Source organism: Sorex fumeus, unplaced genomic scaffold (assembly GCF_029834395.1).
Source record: "Sorex fumeus unplaced genomic scaffold, SorFum_2.1 ptg000037l, whole genome shotgun sequence".
NCBI classification, from domain to species: Eukaryota; Metazoa; Chordata; class Mammalia; order Eulipotyphla; family Soricidae; genus Sorex; species Sorex fumeus.
In genome coordinates, this window is record NW_026606094.1 from 8,360,933 (window position 1) to 8,378,381 (window position 17,449).

The 17,449-nt window shown below is 36.7% G+C and overlaps 1 protein-coding gene across 1 annotated transcript; it reads right to left on the bottom strand.

The window, feature by feature from the left end:
• Positions 1-8,467: 8,467 nt before the first annotated feature.
• Positions 8,468-14,363, bottom strand: LOC130027638 (hyaluronidase PH-20-like). Its single transcript, XM_056118491.1, has 3 exons — positions 13,512-14,363; positions 12,736-12,825; positions 8,468-8,758 (listed from the first exon to the last, which is right to left on the bottom strand). Exons 1-3 carry the CDS (start codon positions 14,361-14,363, stop codon positions 8,468-8,470), a joined length of 1,233 nt encoding a protein of 410 aa, XP_055974466.1.
• Between the last annotated feature and the right edge of the window lie 3,086 nt (positions 14,364-17,449).

Genomic DNA, 17,449 nt, shown 5'->3' on the forward strand with positions numbered 1-17,449 from the left:
TTCAATTTTCTAATCCATCCTGCCACTCTATGTCTTTTAATTGGTGCGTTTAGCCCATTGACATTGAGAGAGATTATTGTTATGGGATTTTGTCCCATTGTTATGTTAAAATTTGGTGTATTTGAGGGGCCTTTCTTGCCTTAAAGTAGCCCATTTAGTTGTTCTTGTAACCATGGTTTTGAGTCTATGAAGTTCCTGAGCTGTTGTTTGTCTGTGAAACTGTGTGTTGTTCCTTCTATTATGAATGAGAGTCTCGCTGGGTAAAGTATTTTTGGAGAGGCATTTATTTCATTGAGTTTTTTCACTATGTCCCACCACTGTTTTCGGGCCATGAGGGTTTCATCAGAAAAATCAGCTGTGAATTTTAAGGATGCTCCTTTGTAAGAGATTTCTTTCTTCGATCTTGCTGCTTTCAGAATTTTGTCTCTGTCTAAGGTTTTGGTCATTTTGATCAGAATGTGTCTTGGGGTATTTTTATTCGGATTTCTTCTAGCTGATACCCTTCGGGCCTCCTGAATGTGGTCACAAGTTTTCTTCAGCTCTGGAAATGTTGTAGCAATGATTTCTTTGACAGTTTCTTCTTCATCGAGGTTTTCTTCCTGTACCTCTGGTACTCCAATAATTCTTATGTTACCCCTCTTGGCTTCATCACGATCTTCTCTTGCCATCTGTTCCCGAATTGTGAGTCTCTTTTCCATTTTCTGCTCTTTTCTGGAGAGTCTCTGAACTTCATCTTCGAGTTCACTGATTCTGTTCTCAGCAGCTCTTACTCTGCTGCTGAGGCCTTCCACTGAGCTTTTCAATTCGCCTACGAGATTTTTCAGGTCTGATATTTCTGATTGCGTTTTCCTCATTTCTGCCTTCAGATCCTCTTGTCTTCTATTGGCATTGCTTTCCATTGTTTCTTTTAATTCCCTAGGCATCCTAAGTAGCTCCCTCCTGAATTCCTTGTCAGAGAGGTTGTCTAGCACTACAGTACTGTTGGTGTCATCTGGGCTAGACTCTTCAATATGAAAGTTTGGTGGGCTTTTGCGTTGCTTTACCATTGTTACCAGTGTGGTTTAGTCCTTCACATTCACTGTTACTATTCTGCTTGATATGCAGTGTGAGTTAAGATAGGCTTATGAGTTATTGGCTACTGTGTTTCTAGTGGCTGAGCTAAAATAGAGAAGTTTCCATCTAAGAAGGTAGCTTATGGTTCCTAAGGCATATGTAGTGGGAAAATATTTCGCGGCCGCGTTAGCGGCCTCGGCTCCAGAAAGAGTCCCTGGCACTGGCGAGGAGTTGGGAAAGTCTCCTGTTTGAAATTGGAGCCATTCAGCTTTGTTGCCCAGAGCTGGGCCTCCATGCCCGTCCCACGCAGCTCAGGGGTTGAAAACCGGCTGTCTAGGGGCTGGATCTACGTGCGCATGCCCAGAAAGGGTCCCAGGACCTTGGAGGCGGGCTGTACCAACTATATGGCCCTGGGCACACCCTTGAACCTCTCAGCTTCTTCCTGAAACTGAAATAAAGACACGAAATGATGCAATTAAATTTATCACTTTTTGGCCTAAATTCTAGAGTGGGGCCTGGCGGGAGGCGGGGTGCGCGGCAGCTGCTAATTTTATTATTTAAAAGCAATCTTTATCATTTTTTATTTCTGTCACTGTCACTGTCCTCCCGTTGTTCATCAATTTTGCTCGAGTGTGCCCAGTAACATCTCCATTGGAGACTTTGTTGCTACTGTGTTTGGCATATCAAATACATCACGGGTAGCTTGCCAGGCTCTGACGTGCAGGAGAGATACTTTCGGTAGCTTGCTGGGCTCTCCGAGAGGGGCGGAGGCATCGAACTCGGGTCGGCCATGTTGGCTGCATGCAAGGCAAACGCCCTGCCGCTGTGCTATCTCTCCAGCCCTATTTTTAATTTAATCACCGTGAATTGCAATGTTATTCATGATTGGGTTTCAGATATACAGTGTTCCAACACCAATCCCTTCACTAGTATCCCTTTCCCTCCACTAATGTCACAAAGAGCCATTTTTTTTGGCTTGGTTTGGTTTGGTTTGTTTTTTAAATCAAATTATAGTTTGAAATAGGTTAGTTTTTATTCACGAAGAAAAGTAAAGTTCAATAATGAGTATTTTTCCTGATCTGCGCAGGACGGGAACTGAGGCCTACCTCTCGGCAACAAAGCTGAACGTCTCCGGGTACTCTCTCCTCATTCCAATCAGGTACAGCCCAGCACCCAGCCCCAGGGACCCTTTCCAGAGCTGCAGTAGAATTAGCAGTCGCGAAATATTCTCCCACTACTTATGCCATAGGTACCATAAGCTACCCTCTTAGATGGAATCTTCTCTAGTTTAGCTAAGCAACTAGAAACACAGTAGCCAATAACTCATAAGCCTATCTCAACTCACTCTGCATATCAAGCACAATAGTAACAGTGAATGTGAAGGACTAAACCACACTGGTCACAATGGTAAAGTAATGAAAAAGCCCACCAAACTTTCTTATTGAATAGTCTAGCCCAGAAGACACCAACAGTACTGTAGTGTTAGACAACCTCTCTGACATGGAATTCAGAAGGGAGCTACTTAGAATGCTTAGGGAACTAAAAGAAACAATGGAAAGCAATGCCAATAAAAGACAAGAGGATTTGAAGGCAGAAATGAGGAAAACGCGATTGGAAATGTCAGACCTGAAAAATCTGGTAGGCGAATTGAAAAACTCAGTGGAAGTCCTCAGCAGCAGAGTAACAGCTGCTGAGAACAGAATCAGTGAGCTCAAAGATGAAGTTCAGAGACTCTCCAGAAAAGAGCAGAAAATGGAAAAGAGACTCATAATTCACGAAGAGATGGCAAGAGAAGTTTGTGATGAAGCCAAGAGGGGTAACTTAAGAATTATTGGAGTACCAGAGGGACAGGAAGAAAACCTTGATGAAGAAGAAACTGTTAAATAGATCATTGCTACAACGTTTCCAGACCTGAAGAAAACTTGTGACTTCATTGAGGAGGCCCGAAGGGTACCAGCTAGAAGAAATCCGAATAAAAATACCCCAAGACACATCCTGATCAAAATGATCAAAACCTTAGACAGAGAAAAAATTCTGAAAGCAGCAAGATCAAAGAAAGAAATCTCTTACAAAGGAGAATCCTTAAAATTCACAGCTGATTTTTCTGATGAAACCCTCATGGCCCGAAAACAGTGGTGGGACATAGTGAAAAAACTCAGTGAAATAAATGCCTCTCCAAAAATACTTTACCCAGCGAGACTCTCATTCATAATAAAAGGAACAACACACAGTTTCACAGACAAAGAACAGCTCAGGAACTTCATAGACTCAAAACCATGGTTACAAGAACAACTAAATGGGCTACTTAAAGGCAAAAAGGCCCCTCAAATACACCAAATTTCAACAGAACAATGGGGTAAAATCCCATAACAATAATCTCTCTCAATGTCAATGGGCTAAACACACCAAGTAAAAGACATAGAGTGGCAGGATGGATTAGAAAAATGAACCCAACATTCTGCTGCCTGCAAGAAACACATCTTAATAGTCAAAGCAAACACAGACTCAGAGTCAAAGACTGGAAAACAATCCTAGAGGCAAACAGCTCCCATAAAAAATCTGGGGTAGCCATGCTAATATCAGACCACATCAATTTCAGAGTGAAGAATGTCATAAGAGACAGTGAAGTCCATTTCTTATTGATCAAAGGATCTTTACAACAGGAAGAACTTATAATAATAAATGTATATTCACCTAATGAGAGACCAGCAAAGTACTTAAAACAGCTACTTATAGATTTGTAAAAAGACATCAATAGCAACACAATACTAGTGGGAGACTTCAACATCACGTTGTCACCTCTGGATAGATCAACCAGACTCAAGCTTAGCAAGGACATACTTCATCTGAGGGAAATAATGGTAGAAAGGGACTTAGTAGATATATACAAGACACTTCATCCTCAAAAATCTGAACACACTTTCTTCTCAAGCGTACATGGAACATATCCAAGATAGACCACATTCTGAGCCACAAAACATGCCTCCATAAAATTAAGAAGATAGAGATTGTATCAACAATCTTTTCAGACCATAATGCGCTGAAATTAGAAGTAAATTACACACAAAAACAGAAAACTAAATCAAACATCAGGAAATTAAATAGTGCGCTATTGAACAACGAGTGGCTTAGAAAGAAAATCAAAAGATTCCTAGAAACGAATGAAAATGAGAACACGAGTGACCAAAACTTATGGGACACAGCAAAAGCTGTATTAAGAGGAAAGTTTATAGCTCTACAAGCATTCCTCAGGAAGGAGTAGTGACCACACATAAATAACCAAACCTCACAGATTAAGATCTTGTAGAAGGACCAACAAAAAGAGCACAAGCTGAACAGAAGAAAGGAAATAATAAAACTCAGAGCAGAGATTAACGAGATGGAAACCCAAACAAAAATCCAAAAGATCAATGAAACCAAGAGCTGGTTCTTTGAGAAAATTAACAAGATAGATAAGACTCTAGCAAAACTCACAATGAAAAGGAGAGAGAAAACCATAATAAACTGAATCAGAAATGAAAAGGCAGTCATTAAAACAGAAACTACAGAAATTCAAAGGATCCTGAGGGAATACTTTAAGAAGCTTTATGCCACAGAACATCAAGACCTCGAGGAAATTAATAAATTCCTAGACTCCTACAGACTCCCAAGGCTGAACCAAGAAGACCTGAAATACCTGAACAGACCTATCACCATCAAGGAAATTGAAGTGGTAATAAAAAGTCTCCCCAACCACAAAAGTTCTGGCCCGGATGGATTCACTAGTGAATTCTTCCAAATCTTTAAAGAGGACTTACTCCCAATCCTCTTTAAGCTTTTCCACAGAATTGAAATATCAAAAACACTTCCTAACACTTTCTATGAAGCAAATATCACACTGATACCAAAAGTAGACAGAGATACCACAAAGAAAGAGAATTATAGGCCTATATCCCTGATAAACACAGATGCAAAGATCCTCAACAAACTACTAGCAATTAGAATCCAACTACTAATCAAAAAGTTCATACACCATGACCAAGTAGGATTCACCCCAATGATGAAAGGTTGGTTTAACGTTCAGAAATCAATCAACATAATCCATCATATCAACAAAATAAAAAATAAAAAACATATGATCATATAAATAGATGCAGAGAAAGCATTTGACAAGATCCAGCACCGATTTATGATGAAAACCCTAGCCAAAATGGGTATAGAGGGGACTTTCCTCAACATAGTTAAAGCCATCTACCACAAGCCTACAGCAAGCATCATCCTCATCGGGAAAAACTGAGAGCCTTCCCTCTAAGATCAGGGACGAGACAAGGATGCCCACTCTCTCCACTGCTGTTCTTCATAGTACTGGAAGTACTTGCAATAGGATTAGGCAAGAAAAAGACATTAGGGCATTCAGGTAGGAAAGGAAGAAATCAAGCTCTCACTATTCGCAGATGATATGATACTATACTTAGAGAACCCAACAACCTACACCAAAAAACTCCTAGAAACAATAGGCTTGTATAGTAAAGTTGCAGGCTATAAAATCAATACCCAAAAGTCCATGGCTTTCCTATACGCAAACAGTGAGAGAGAAGAAAGCAACATGAAAAAAACAATCCCATTCACAATTGTGCCCAAGAAAATCAAGTACCTAGGAATCAGCTAAACTAAGGAAGTAAAGGACCTGTACAAAGAAAAATACAAAACGCTACTTCAGGAAATAAAAGAGGACATGAGGAAATGAAAGATATCCCCTGCTCATGGCTCGGGAGACTTAACATTGTCAAAATGGCAATACTACTGAAAGCATTGTATAAATTCAATGCTATCCCTATAAAGATACCCATGACATTTTTCAAAGAAATGGAGCAAACACTCCTGAAATTTATATGAAACAATAAGCCCCCACGAATAGCTAAAGCAATTCTTGGGAAAAAGAAAATGGGAGGAATCAACCTCCCTAACTTCAAACTCTACTACAAAGCAGTAATAATTAAAACAGCATGGTACTGGAACAAAGGCAGAACTGCAGACCAATGGAACAGGGTTGAATACACTGAAATCTCCCCTCAGTCATATGATCATCTAATCTTTGATAAAGATGCAAGAAATGTGAAGTAGAGTAAGGAAAGCCTCTTTAACAAATTGTGCTGGCAAAACTGGACGGCTACATGCAAAAAAATGGGCTCAGAACTCTGCCTAACACCATGTACAAAGTAAGATCAAATGGATTAAAGACCTCAACATCAGACTAGAAACTATAAGGTACATTGAAGACAAAGTTGGCAAAACCCTCCATGACTTTGAAGCTAATGCTATCTTCAAAGATGCCACGCCACTGGCCGAGCAAGTCAAAACAGAGATAGATATATGAGACTATCTTAAACTAAGAAGCTTCTGCACCTCCAAAGAAACAGAGACCAAAATACAAAGACAGTCTACAGAATGGGAAAGGATATTCGCCGAATACACATCTGACAAGGGGTTGATATCAAGGATATACAAAATACTGGTTGAACTCCACAAGAAGAAAACATCCAACCCCATCAAAAAATGGGGCAGTGAAATGAACAGAAACTTTCTCAAAGAAGAAATCCGAATGGCAAAAGAGCACTTGAGGAAATGCTCGACATCATTAATAATCAGGGAGATGCAGATCAAAACCACAATGAGAAACCATTTCACACCTCAGAGATGGGCCCACATTCAAAAAAAAAAAAAAGCAACCGATGCTGGCGCTGATGTGGAGAGAAAGGGACACTCCTTCACTGTTGGTGGGAATGCCTAGTGGTTCAGCCCTTCTGGAAAACAGTACAAACGATACTAAAAAAATTAGAAATTGAGATCCCATTTGACCCAGCAATACCACTCCTGGGAATATCTCCCAGAGAGGCAAAAATGTATAGTCGAGTTGACATCTGCACTTGTTTGTTCATTGCAGCACTCTTTAAAATAGCCAGAAACTGGAAGAAACCTGAATGCCCAAGAACAGAGGACTGGTTACAGAAACTTTGGTACATCTACACAATGGAGTACTATGTAGCTGTTAGAAAAGATGAAGTCATGAAATTTACATACAAGTGGTACAACATGGAAAGTATCATGCTAAGCGAAATGAGTCAGAAAGACAGGGATAGACATAGAAAGATTGCATTCATCTGGGGGATATAAAGTAACAAAATATGAGATTAATACCCAAGAATAGCTGAGATCAGCACCAGGAGGATTACTCCATAGCTTAGAGGCCAGCCAGGCATTCTAGGCTAAAGGGCAGCTCAAATAGAGAAGGGAGCACCAAATAAAGGGTGTTTGGAGGATCCTCCCAGGAGGGGAGATGCATGTTGAAAGTAGACTATGTACTGAACATATTTGCCACTCAATGCCTCTTTAGCAGACCACAACACCCAAAAGGAGAGAGAGAACACAAGGGATTGCCCAGCCACAGAGGCAGGGTAGGATGGGAGGGATGGGGATGGGAGGGGTATTATCCATGGTGGTGGAAAATGGGCACTGGTGGAGAAATGGGTATTTGATCATTGTATAATCGAAACCCAAGCACAAAAAATTGTAAATCTACTACTGTACCTCATGGTGTTTCACTAATAATTAAAGAAAAATTTTTTAAAAAGCCCCGTTATTTACAAAGTTGTTCATAATAAACTAATAAACTGGATTTAGGCATAAAAAATAGGTATTTTTATCTGAACTAGGAATACATAATTAAATATTCTTAGTTTTCTTAAAGATTTCTTTGCTAAAGTAATATGTAAAAATGTAAATAAAATCAGTACCTAATACAAATATTAAAATGAATTAGCTGCATGGGTCCAGTGAGTTATTACATAGGTTAAGCACTTGCCTTGCATGCAGCCAACTTAGGTCCAAATCCCCAGTATCACTAATGACTTGCCAAGTACACACAGGAATGATCTTTGATTATAAAGTCGTAGTAAACCCTCACCATCTCTAGTTGTGCCTCCTCAAAAATAATTAGCATAGACAACATAATTGTTTGATTAATCATTTTATCATAAATTTATTAATATATTATAAATTAATCACAAATTCTTGAAACTCATTTATCATAAATCATTTCAGTTATGATTCATTCACACATGATTTCATTTATATTGTATTCAGTGAGTAATTGGTTGGTAGTGTTTTACTGGTTAACACTCTGAAGCCCTTCTTAGAGGCTGTTGGAGATTACGTCCACTGAATATTCAGTCTAAGGAACCCATAGACATCTTTTTCAGAAAAATATAAGTCAACATTGCAGACAGTATGCAAAATGAGATATTGCTAAAAAGTCAGAGCTTGACTTTTTTTCCAATAAGAATAGGATCTTAGTCAACAGGGTCAGAGAGGATGGCTTGCAAACATTAGCATTACATATATTAACATAATTATGCTTTGGTTAGAACTTGTCTGATTACAATCCATATTGATTCGAATAACAGCTGCACTCAAATTTTGTAGCAAATTCTTGATCATCTGGGTTTGTAAAATTCCCATTCACTTTGGACTCTATAATGTCCACATATCCATTCGTAAATGTTTCTCCTTTCAGGTGAAGATAGTCAGTTGAGTTCCAATTTTTCCTTTTACATATTCCTTGCCCACTACAGAGCACTTGGCTACACCTTTCGGCTGCTCGGGTGACGTTCAGTAAGTAAGGATTTAGGACACTGTTCAAATAATTGGTCAGATTGTTGCATGAAGCCTGTAAATAAAAAGTTAAGAGTACCAAAGAACAAGGTAACATATACAAGAGTAGATTCACTGTGTGAAGCATTTTCTAAACAAGAACAACAAAAAGAGGGCCCGAGCAATAAATAGTAAAGCAGGGAAGGAATTTGCCTTGCAGGCACCTGATCTGGGTTCAATCTCCAGTATCCTATATGGTTCCCTGAACACTTCTTGGTATAATTCCCGAGTTTTGAGCCAGGAGTAATTTTTGAGCATCATTGGGTATGACACCCGAAACAAAATTAATAAATCAATTTATTTAAAAAAGAACAACAAAAAGAGCAAAAACAAATGAATTCAGCAAGGGAGAAAATACTTTTTCCTTTTACTCTTACCAATAAAATTATTTTAAAGGTTTTCGAGAGCAATTTTAAGAAATTTAAGTGCCTTTTAAATCCACTGAAAAATTACATGATTGAGGTTCAATATATTTTAATTTTGGTTGATCTAATGATTGATTTATGATGCCTGAATCGGAGTGAGAAAAAGTTACAGCAGGTATGGGGCTTGCCTTGTTCCCAGCTGATACATATCTGATGTCCTGTACTGTACATGATCCCAAGCACTGCCTGTGCAATCTATGTGCAAAGAGCCAAGCATAAACCCTTTGCATGAAAGGGTGTGGCCCAAAGTCCAAATCAGTATATCTGACAGGTTATGGGCTCTGTGTCTCTCATCCCAATTACTTCAGTGATTAAGTGTCTGAATTTAATGAAAACAAGCCAACATTCAACACTCAACATTCCTTTTTTTTTTTTTGGATCACTCTCAGCTTTACACTCAGGAATTACTCCGAAAATGCTCAGGGGACCATATGGGATTCTGAAGATTGAACCTGGACAAACTCGTGCAAGGCAAATACCCTGCCCACTCTGGCCCAACACTTCAAGATGTTTTTAACTGTATCATCTTTCAAGTAAGAATAGATAAAGGTATGTCTCTTAGGGTTGTTGTAAAGATGACAGGATAAAAATTATTATATTAAACTGCCCGTGTTTTACCAGGAATTAAAACCATTTTGAGCCATGTCTCATAAGCCAGATTCCTTCTGTTTCCACACTTATCTCAAAACATGAAAAGTAAAGAAGAACTTGCCTACATTTCACAAAGACCTTACTTCCACCATTAAAATTAGACTTGGTATTTCTGAAACTCAAATTGCAAATTAACCAGGAACATAAGAAAAGTTCTTAAGTCCATATAATGCAGTATAGAAAAGTGCCTTTTTTATTGTCAAACTTGCAGTTAAATGATTATAAATAGGAAACACAAACAGAAAAAAATGAAATAGAGTAAAGTAGCAACATATTCAGGCAGTGCCATAGGTAGAAATGTGTCAGGGAAGCAAAATCTCTCCCTTTGTGTGGGATGCTGAGAATTCCCTGATCATAATTGCAGACTGTGATGTCAGGAAGAATGTAAAATAAATTAATGAGCTAATTCAGTACCCTCGCCTGCATTCAACTAAACGGGGCAATGACATATTTTTTCCTTATTTCCTAAACTAAAAAATGATCAAGACTTGTTTAAGCAAAATATCAATACAGGTCATTTTAGTGGTTAATCATAGAAATGAGTCTCTTGAATATGGAGGTCATATGTTTCAGGAAACATGAGTGATGCTTTGAACTATTTCTTAAATAGTTATATATTTTAGTTGATTTTATGACATAAAATATTCTGCAAAGTGTTTAACAGGATCTCTTTGCTTCAATTATTTTTTTTCTGTTATTTCTTTAGGCACTGTTGAACAGTGTGACCTCTGAGAAATATAAGTATGCAAAATAGCGGAAAGTATTGAAATTATCTTTATAAAGTTGCAAAATGAGGAACCAAGAGGTAGTATAGAATTTAAGAAGCTGCCTTAAATACAGTCAATCCTACCTCAAGCCCTGACAACTCCTATAGTCTCCAAGTATCATCAAGAATAAATCTTGAGAACAGAGTCAGAAGGAACCTCTCAACATAGTTAAGAGTAACTCCAAAACATACAGAAATACAGTTTCACATTGATGCTTACCTAATATTTCAATCATTAAAAAAGTGAAATTTTGACTAGTTTATCTATGGGCACAAAAGACCAAAAAGTTCTTTACAACTTAGATGATCAATTCTGTTCTTTACATTTCCTGAAACAAGATCCTGGCTCTTGATACCATAAGACTTTCTCCATGACACATACGTCACCATCATGTCTACATCTAACAATAAAGGAAAATTTCACCTCCAAAAAAATCTGTGTCCCCTATGACAACACTACTTTGCATTGAGTCTAATGTTTCAACTAAGTTTTATACATTGCAAAATAAATTTCTAGTCTTGTCCCTTAGGTATGTTTTGAACATTTTCATTGATTTTGAAAACTAATTACCCTTGTATTATTCTTTTGGGCCCAATTAAAATTAAAATAAACACCGAAGGGAAATGTGTGATGAGAGTAGACTATAGACCAAACAATATTGCCACTCAATGTCTCCTTTGCAAACCACAGCATTCAAAAGAAGAGAGACAACAAAAGGGAATGCCCTGCCACAGAGGTAGGGTGGGATGGGAGAATGGGGGGTGGGAAGAATACTGAAATTGGTGGTGGTGGAGAATGGGCAGTGATGGAGGGATGGGTATTCATTCATTGTATAACTGAAACCCAAGCACAAAAACTTGTAAGTCTACAACTGTACCTCATGGTGTTTCACTAAAAAAAATTTTTTTTTGCTTTTTTGGGTCACATCCCGCAATGCACAGGGATTACTCCTGGCTCATGCACTCAGAAATTACTCCTGGCGGTGCTCGGGGGACCACATGGGATGCTGGGAATTGAACCTGGGTCGGCCATGTGCAAGGCAAAGACCCTACCCACTGTGCTATTGCTCCAGCCCCGACTAATAAAATTTTTTAAAAAAACTAAAATTAAAATAAACCCTTTATGTTCCAAAAACACTTATCAACAACAACAGTTTAATTTAACATTATATTTTTGTACTTTTGCATTTTTTAAAAGTTTTGGGTCACCTGACAATGGTCAGGGGTTACTCCTGTCTCTGAATGTAATAATTAGTCCTGCATTGCTGAGGGAACCATATGGGATGCCAGGTTCCAAACCAGGCTTGGCCATGTACAAGACAAATGCTCTACCTGCTTTACTACCTCTTTATCCCCAACATAGTGTTTTCTTTATGTTACAAAAATCTATTACTCTTGGGCTAGAGAGGTAGTATTGTCTATAATTTGCTTGTCGTACATGCCGCTGACTCTTAAATTCCTGATACAAATATGGATCTTTGAGCCACTGGAAGTGATCCCGCAAGACATACTGAATACGTACACTGTGTATGACAGAGGGGGGCAAAATCCTAGAAGTCTACCACTCTTGGATTTTCTAATGCATTCTAAATAACAAAGTAATTTTATCCTAAATGTTGTACAAAGAAACCACTAAGCCCAATTTTACCCAAGAACATTGTTTGATGAACTTCACAATAAATTAATTTTCTTCAATGACTATGTATATGCATTCTCAGTTAAGAATAATATAGTACTGTATCATAAACTAACAAAAGCCCCTCGACTTGTGTCTTTGAAGAGTAGAAGCAGAACATTAGAAACAGGAGAGTAGGAACAGAAGAGTAGATACAGAGGATTTCATTTAAAATTACTCAACAGAATGCAAGAATTTTGAGATGGTAGTAGTGATTTTGCTGCTCAGTAGGAATCAACTTCAGGAAAATATCAGTTTCAGAATAAAGTCCAGAATCGTATTATTTACTTCCAGACTCAAGGAAAAAAATACATCCTGCCTCTAATAGAAATAAACAAATGCTAGATTATTGGATTCCATAAAACACATTGAGCACTTCTGATGTGTGAGGATCATCGCACCAGTTTTTTTCCTCAGAATCAACAAAAACACTAAAATTAAGAATAGTTGTGCCCATTGCCTACAATTAGACTTACCTCACTTACTCTGATATTGATGCTTCCCCGAACTATAATTCCAGAAGCTCCTAGAGCAATACTTTCACCAATAGTATTCACAAGATCAAACTGTCAAATGTGATAGAAAAGTGTTAAGCCAATTGGAACAAAACTAAAATTTTACATGTAGAACAGTAAACTAAAGTAGCAGAATCTATAAGTATAATTTAAATCTTTTCTTCTAACTTTATTTTATCTTTTAAAAGATACTGTCTTCATAAAACAAAAATCTTTTCATTATGTTCATTGATCTATTGTCAAAAAAAGAAGATACAGTGATGCAGTGCACAGTGAATAGGTAAGGCACTTGCTTGGTAAGATCGGACATACCTTAGATCCCTGTACCTCATATGGTAACCTGAGCATTTTTAGGCTGTCTGAGGCAAGATAATTGGAAGAAGAGACAAAAACTCTTAAAGAATAAAAGAGGGAGATAAGGAAGGAGAAAAGGAAGGAAGGAAAGAGGGAGGGAGGGAGGGAGGGAAGGAAGGAAAGACCACCTATAAAAAGAGGAATTCAAGAATAAAATAAATTTCTTCATTATCAACAATACCTCATTCTCGTTGGAAACTTCATAGGATTGAATTAAAAGGCAAATATATTCTTATTTTACACTCCTATCATTATATGGTGAACTGTATCTACCGCAAGTGTACTAAAATGTAAGTTTTATTCACTACATAAATGATGTTCAGTTCCACTGAATACCAGCCTGAATACAATCTCATGGTCCTTGGTTTGCTTGATTTTCTTACCTCAGAAAGAAATTCTCCAGGAGCATCTGTAAAATCCGGACGGACATACACAAAAACCGGAAGTGGATTTTCAACACTTCGCTTTGTAGATACCCGAATGGCTTCCTGGACCCGATTTCTGGCAAAGAGTGCCGCCAGTGGATTTGAACTTAAATTTTTATTCAAGTAAATGGATGGGTAAAGAGCAGTGCTTTCATTCCACAACCAGTCGAGTTGATCATTTCTTGTTTTCTCTATGTCAAAGCAACTTCCATTATATTCGCTTTTCCTATATTGATGATTGTAACAATCAGGGAAAAGGTAAAAACCCCAATAGTTCTTTGGTCTTAATAATTTGCCAACTTTTAATGTCTCTAGCATCAAATCCATTGCTGCTTTTTCAAATTCTGTTTTTGCTGTCCTATTAACCTCAACATCATCAAGACTTTTATTGTTTTTCCTAACCAACTCAATAGATTTGCTCCTGTAAATAGTTTTTGAACCCCAATTTCTATCCCAGAGGGGTCTCCAATCTTCCCAGTCAATAACAGCCAAGCCTACAGAATCATTTTTTATATATTTTTCAATGTTTTTCCTGGCTTCTTCCAAGTGAACTGTTAGGTTTCCACACTGGGGAATACCTCCATTCACATCGACATTATTCTTCATATTTATGTGAGTATATAGACCAAGTCTATCCACATAAAACAATGTAACATTCTGTCCAGTGTTACTTTTAGTAGGATATCCTATAAATGAGTAGATGCTCAGATTTATTGTCACATTATATATTTTGGGACAATTTTCAGTTGGAACATTCCATGCAAGGATGTAAGTAGTGTTTGGAATAATAGGAGATGCAGAGTAAGTCATCGTTAAGTAAATTGGAAACATAAGGAATGTGAGCATTGCCAGAAATAATCCGTTGAACCCAACAAAGCTGCAATGGTCAATACATTTGAACTCTAGTGCTTTCATAACAAAAAATAATAATGGAAAATGTCACCTATTTTGTGATCAGTTATTTGATATATTCGATATTTGATGTGAGATAGTAACAGAAAAGGATGATAACTGTGGTTCAATTTATTTTATTTCTTCTTTTCTTATATTTCAGTGATGTTTTCCAAATTTCTCAAATATATCTAGAAAAAATACATATTAAGCCTTCTTCTCTGTATTATACATTGTAAATTTTATCATACTTTGAAGATCAAGAATCATGACTTTGATGAAACATTTGAAGATTAAATGCTTTTCTTCTGTTCATTTATACACAGCATGTACTGTAACTCTAAAATAATTCAAGTCATTTCCTATATGAGCATTTGTCTTTATACAGTTAGATTTATATCCAAAGAGAAGATTACTAATTAAGGCCTAGAATGATTATTAAATGTCTTTTTAACATATGTTAAGTAACCAAAATAATATTTGTATCTGTCTGATGGGTATTGAATGTAGTATCCACAAATAAATTTACTACAAAGGTCACTAATATTTCTTAACCCTAGCAGATTGCACACTGCTTCCTCAATATAAGGTGAAAATTGAGTTCCTCAACCTATACAATTATTTCACAATTTATTTGTTGTGGATGTTAAGTTACTATATCATATGGACAATAAATTGACAATATCATATATCTACTGTGACATTTCAGTAAAGCAATATAAATTTGAAAAACTGTGAAAAATGCATATGAAGGTGTTCTGAAATTGATATCCTTATATACTGAGTTTTTACATTGAGAATAATTAAGGCCCCCATTTCAGTGTATGGTGTGATAAAAGAGAGTCTGAAAAAGATGGAGAGCAACTTATAATTGGTCTGAAATTTAAAACGAAAATGCCTTGAACAAACAAAACATCTCTTCCATTATCTTTCCTCAAAACTTTTCTGGTGATTTTTGTTCATTTTATTTTCCCTAGAAGCTTCAGTCTCTTATGGTCTTTTGTCTTATATACCTCCAATTTGTCATATATAAATAGCATATCAATGTACACTTAGACATATATGTTCATTTATGTTCCTAGTACACACTTTTAGGTTAATTTTTTTAAGTTTACTTTATGAATCCTGAGAAAGACCCCATATGATAAGATCCTTTTGCATTGCATTGTAGCAAACCGAGGGTCTGTTCTCAGATGAATATTAGCAAGACTGAGACCAACAGAAATGATTCCAGAGTGCAAAGCCAGGAGTATAAATTGAACAATACTGTTTGGTATTACCCCAAAACAAAACAGGTTCCTCTGTCATAGAACCCTAATAAATATTATGAATTTAATTAAATATAACTCTATTCCTCTTTGTGCTCATAAACTTAAATCAGAGTACGTAAGAGGGTGAACTAAAATTCACCTTTCCTTCATGCCTGGAACATAGTAAATACCCAGAATGAAAAAATTGAGAGATGGATAACCGAGCTTGTTGAATAGACCACAGTCCTACTAGGATGAAGTATTTTCTAGAGAATTTTTTTTAAATTAACAGCTGTATGAGCCATTAAAAAAACATTCAGACAGAAATGAAACAATATGAAATCCCACTGCACTGGATTCAGATCAATGATTGAACTGTGCCTCAGAAATATCATATATTTCCCATACCAGATCCATTGATAGCATATCTACATGAACGAGTCTTCAAGTGTCGTGACCTTATCAGCAGATCAAACTACTTGAAGCCTTCATTGGGTTGTCCCTTTCATCTTAGAGAATGATTCTGTGAAGAAGAATACCATCAAAACTTAAAATGTAATTGTTTTCTTTCAAATTGAAAAATCTTTCTGATTTATCAAAGATACTTAAATACAATTTTCTGTCTTTAATAGGTAATATTAAATATGCCGTGATAGCATATTGAGCATATCTACAATACCTCAACAATCAAAAATAATTATTTTCTTCTATAAAACAAACAATACAGTTAGTATATAAGTGTTAAAATATATGAGAGATGCTAACTTAAAAGAGAAAATAATTTACTCTATGATGTTTCATTAACTCTTTGAGGTATGCCAAATAATTGTAGTTTTTCTTACCCCAGCACCAGTTAATAAAGACCTAAGCACATTTACCCTTGCAGATGAAAAGAGCGGGCAGTTGATCAGTCACGTCACTAATAACATGGGTAACCAAGAGTGCCCTTTTATAATCACCTGAGACAAGAGAAACAGGAACTGAGTTCCAGGTGATGGTCAGCTAAGAACAAGGACAGTGATGACAAAATGGGAGTGCCACAGAGACTCACCAACTTACTCCTCAGAGAAGGCACAACCTCTGAAAGCAATCTCACAGAATTGGGAAAATCAACTGTATAAATATGCAATAATGCATAGTATGATATGAAGAAGGTTTGTTATATGTCAATTTCACAATGTAAAAACAAATAATTATTTCATTTAGACAGTATGACTTACAAAGATACTTAAAATAATGTTTCCAACTTCAATCCAGCACTCCACGACCCCGATGCTCAATGAAGGTAACTAAGTCCATTCCCTGCCTCCAAATTTGATAGATGTATTCACAAATTTAAGTAATTTAATTTAGTCCAATGTGTTCTGTAGTGTGGGTCTACAAGGTTTTATCTTTATAATGAAAAGATTTGATCTAAGATAATATTTTATCTAACAATGCTTGCATTACTGGCTTTTAGTAATCTATAAGTTACAGTTACATTTTAAAATTGACACCTATAAAACGCCTTAATCAATAAACTGTTTTATACATTGAAGTAATTCATTGAATGTCATAACTTAGGAGAAATGATAGGTCTTTATTCTTATCCCTAAGCTGTATTTTCAAATTGTATTTTATTAAAGTACTATAGTGTACAATGATATTTGTAGATGATCTTTAGACATACAATGTTCTCACATCAATCTCACCACTGGTGTCAAGTTTCATCCACCAGAGTTTGAAAACTTCCTCTCCACCCTTCAGACCCAGGTT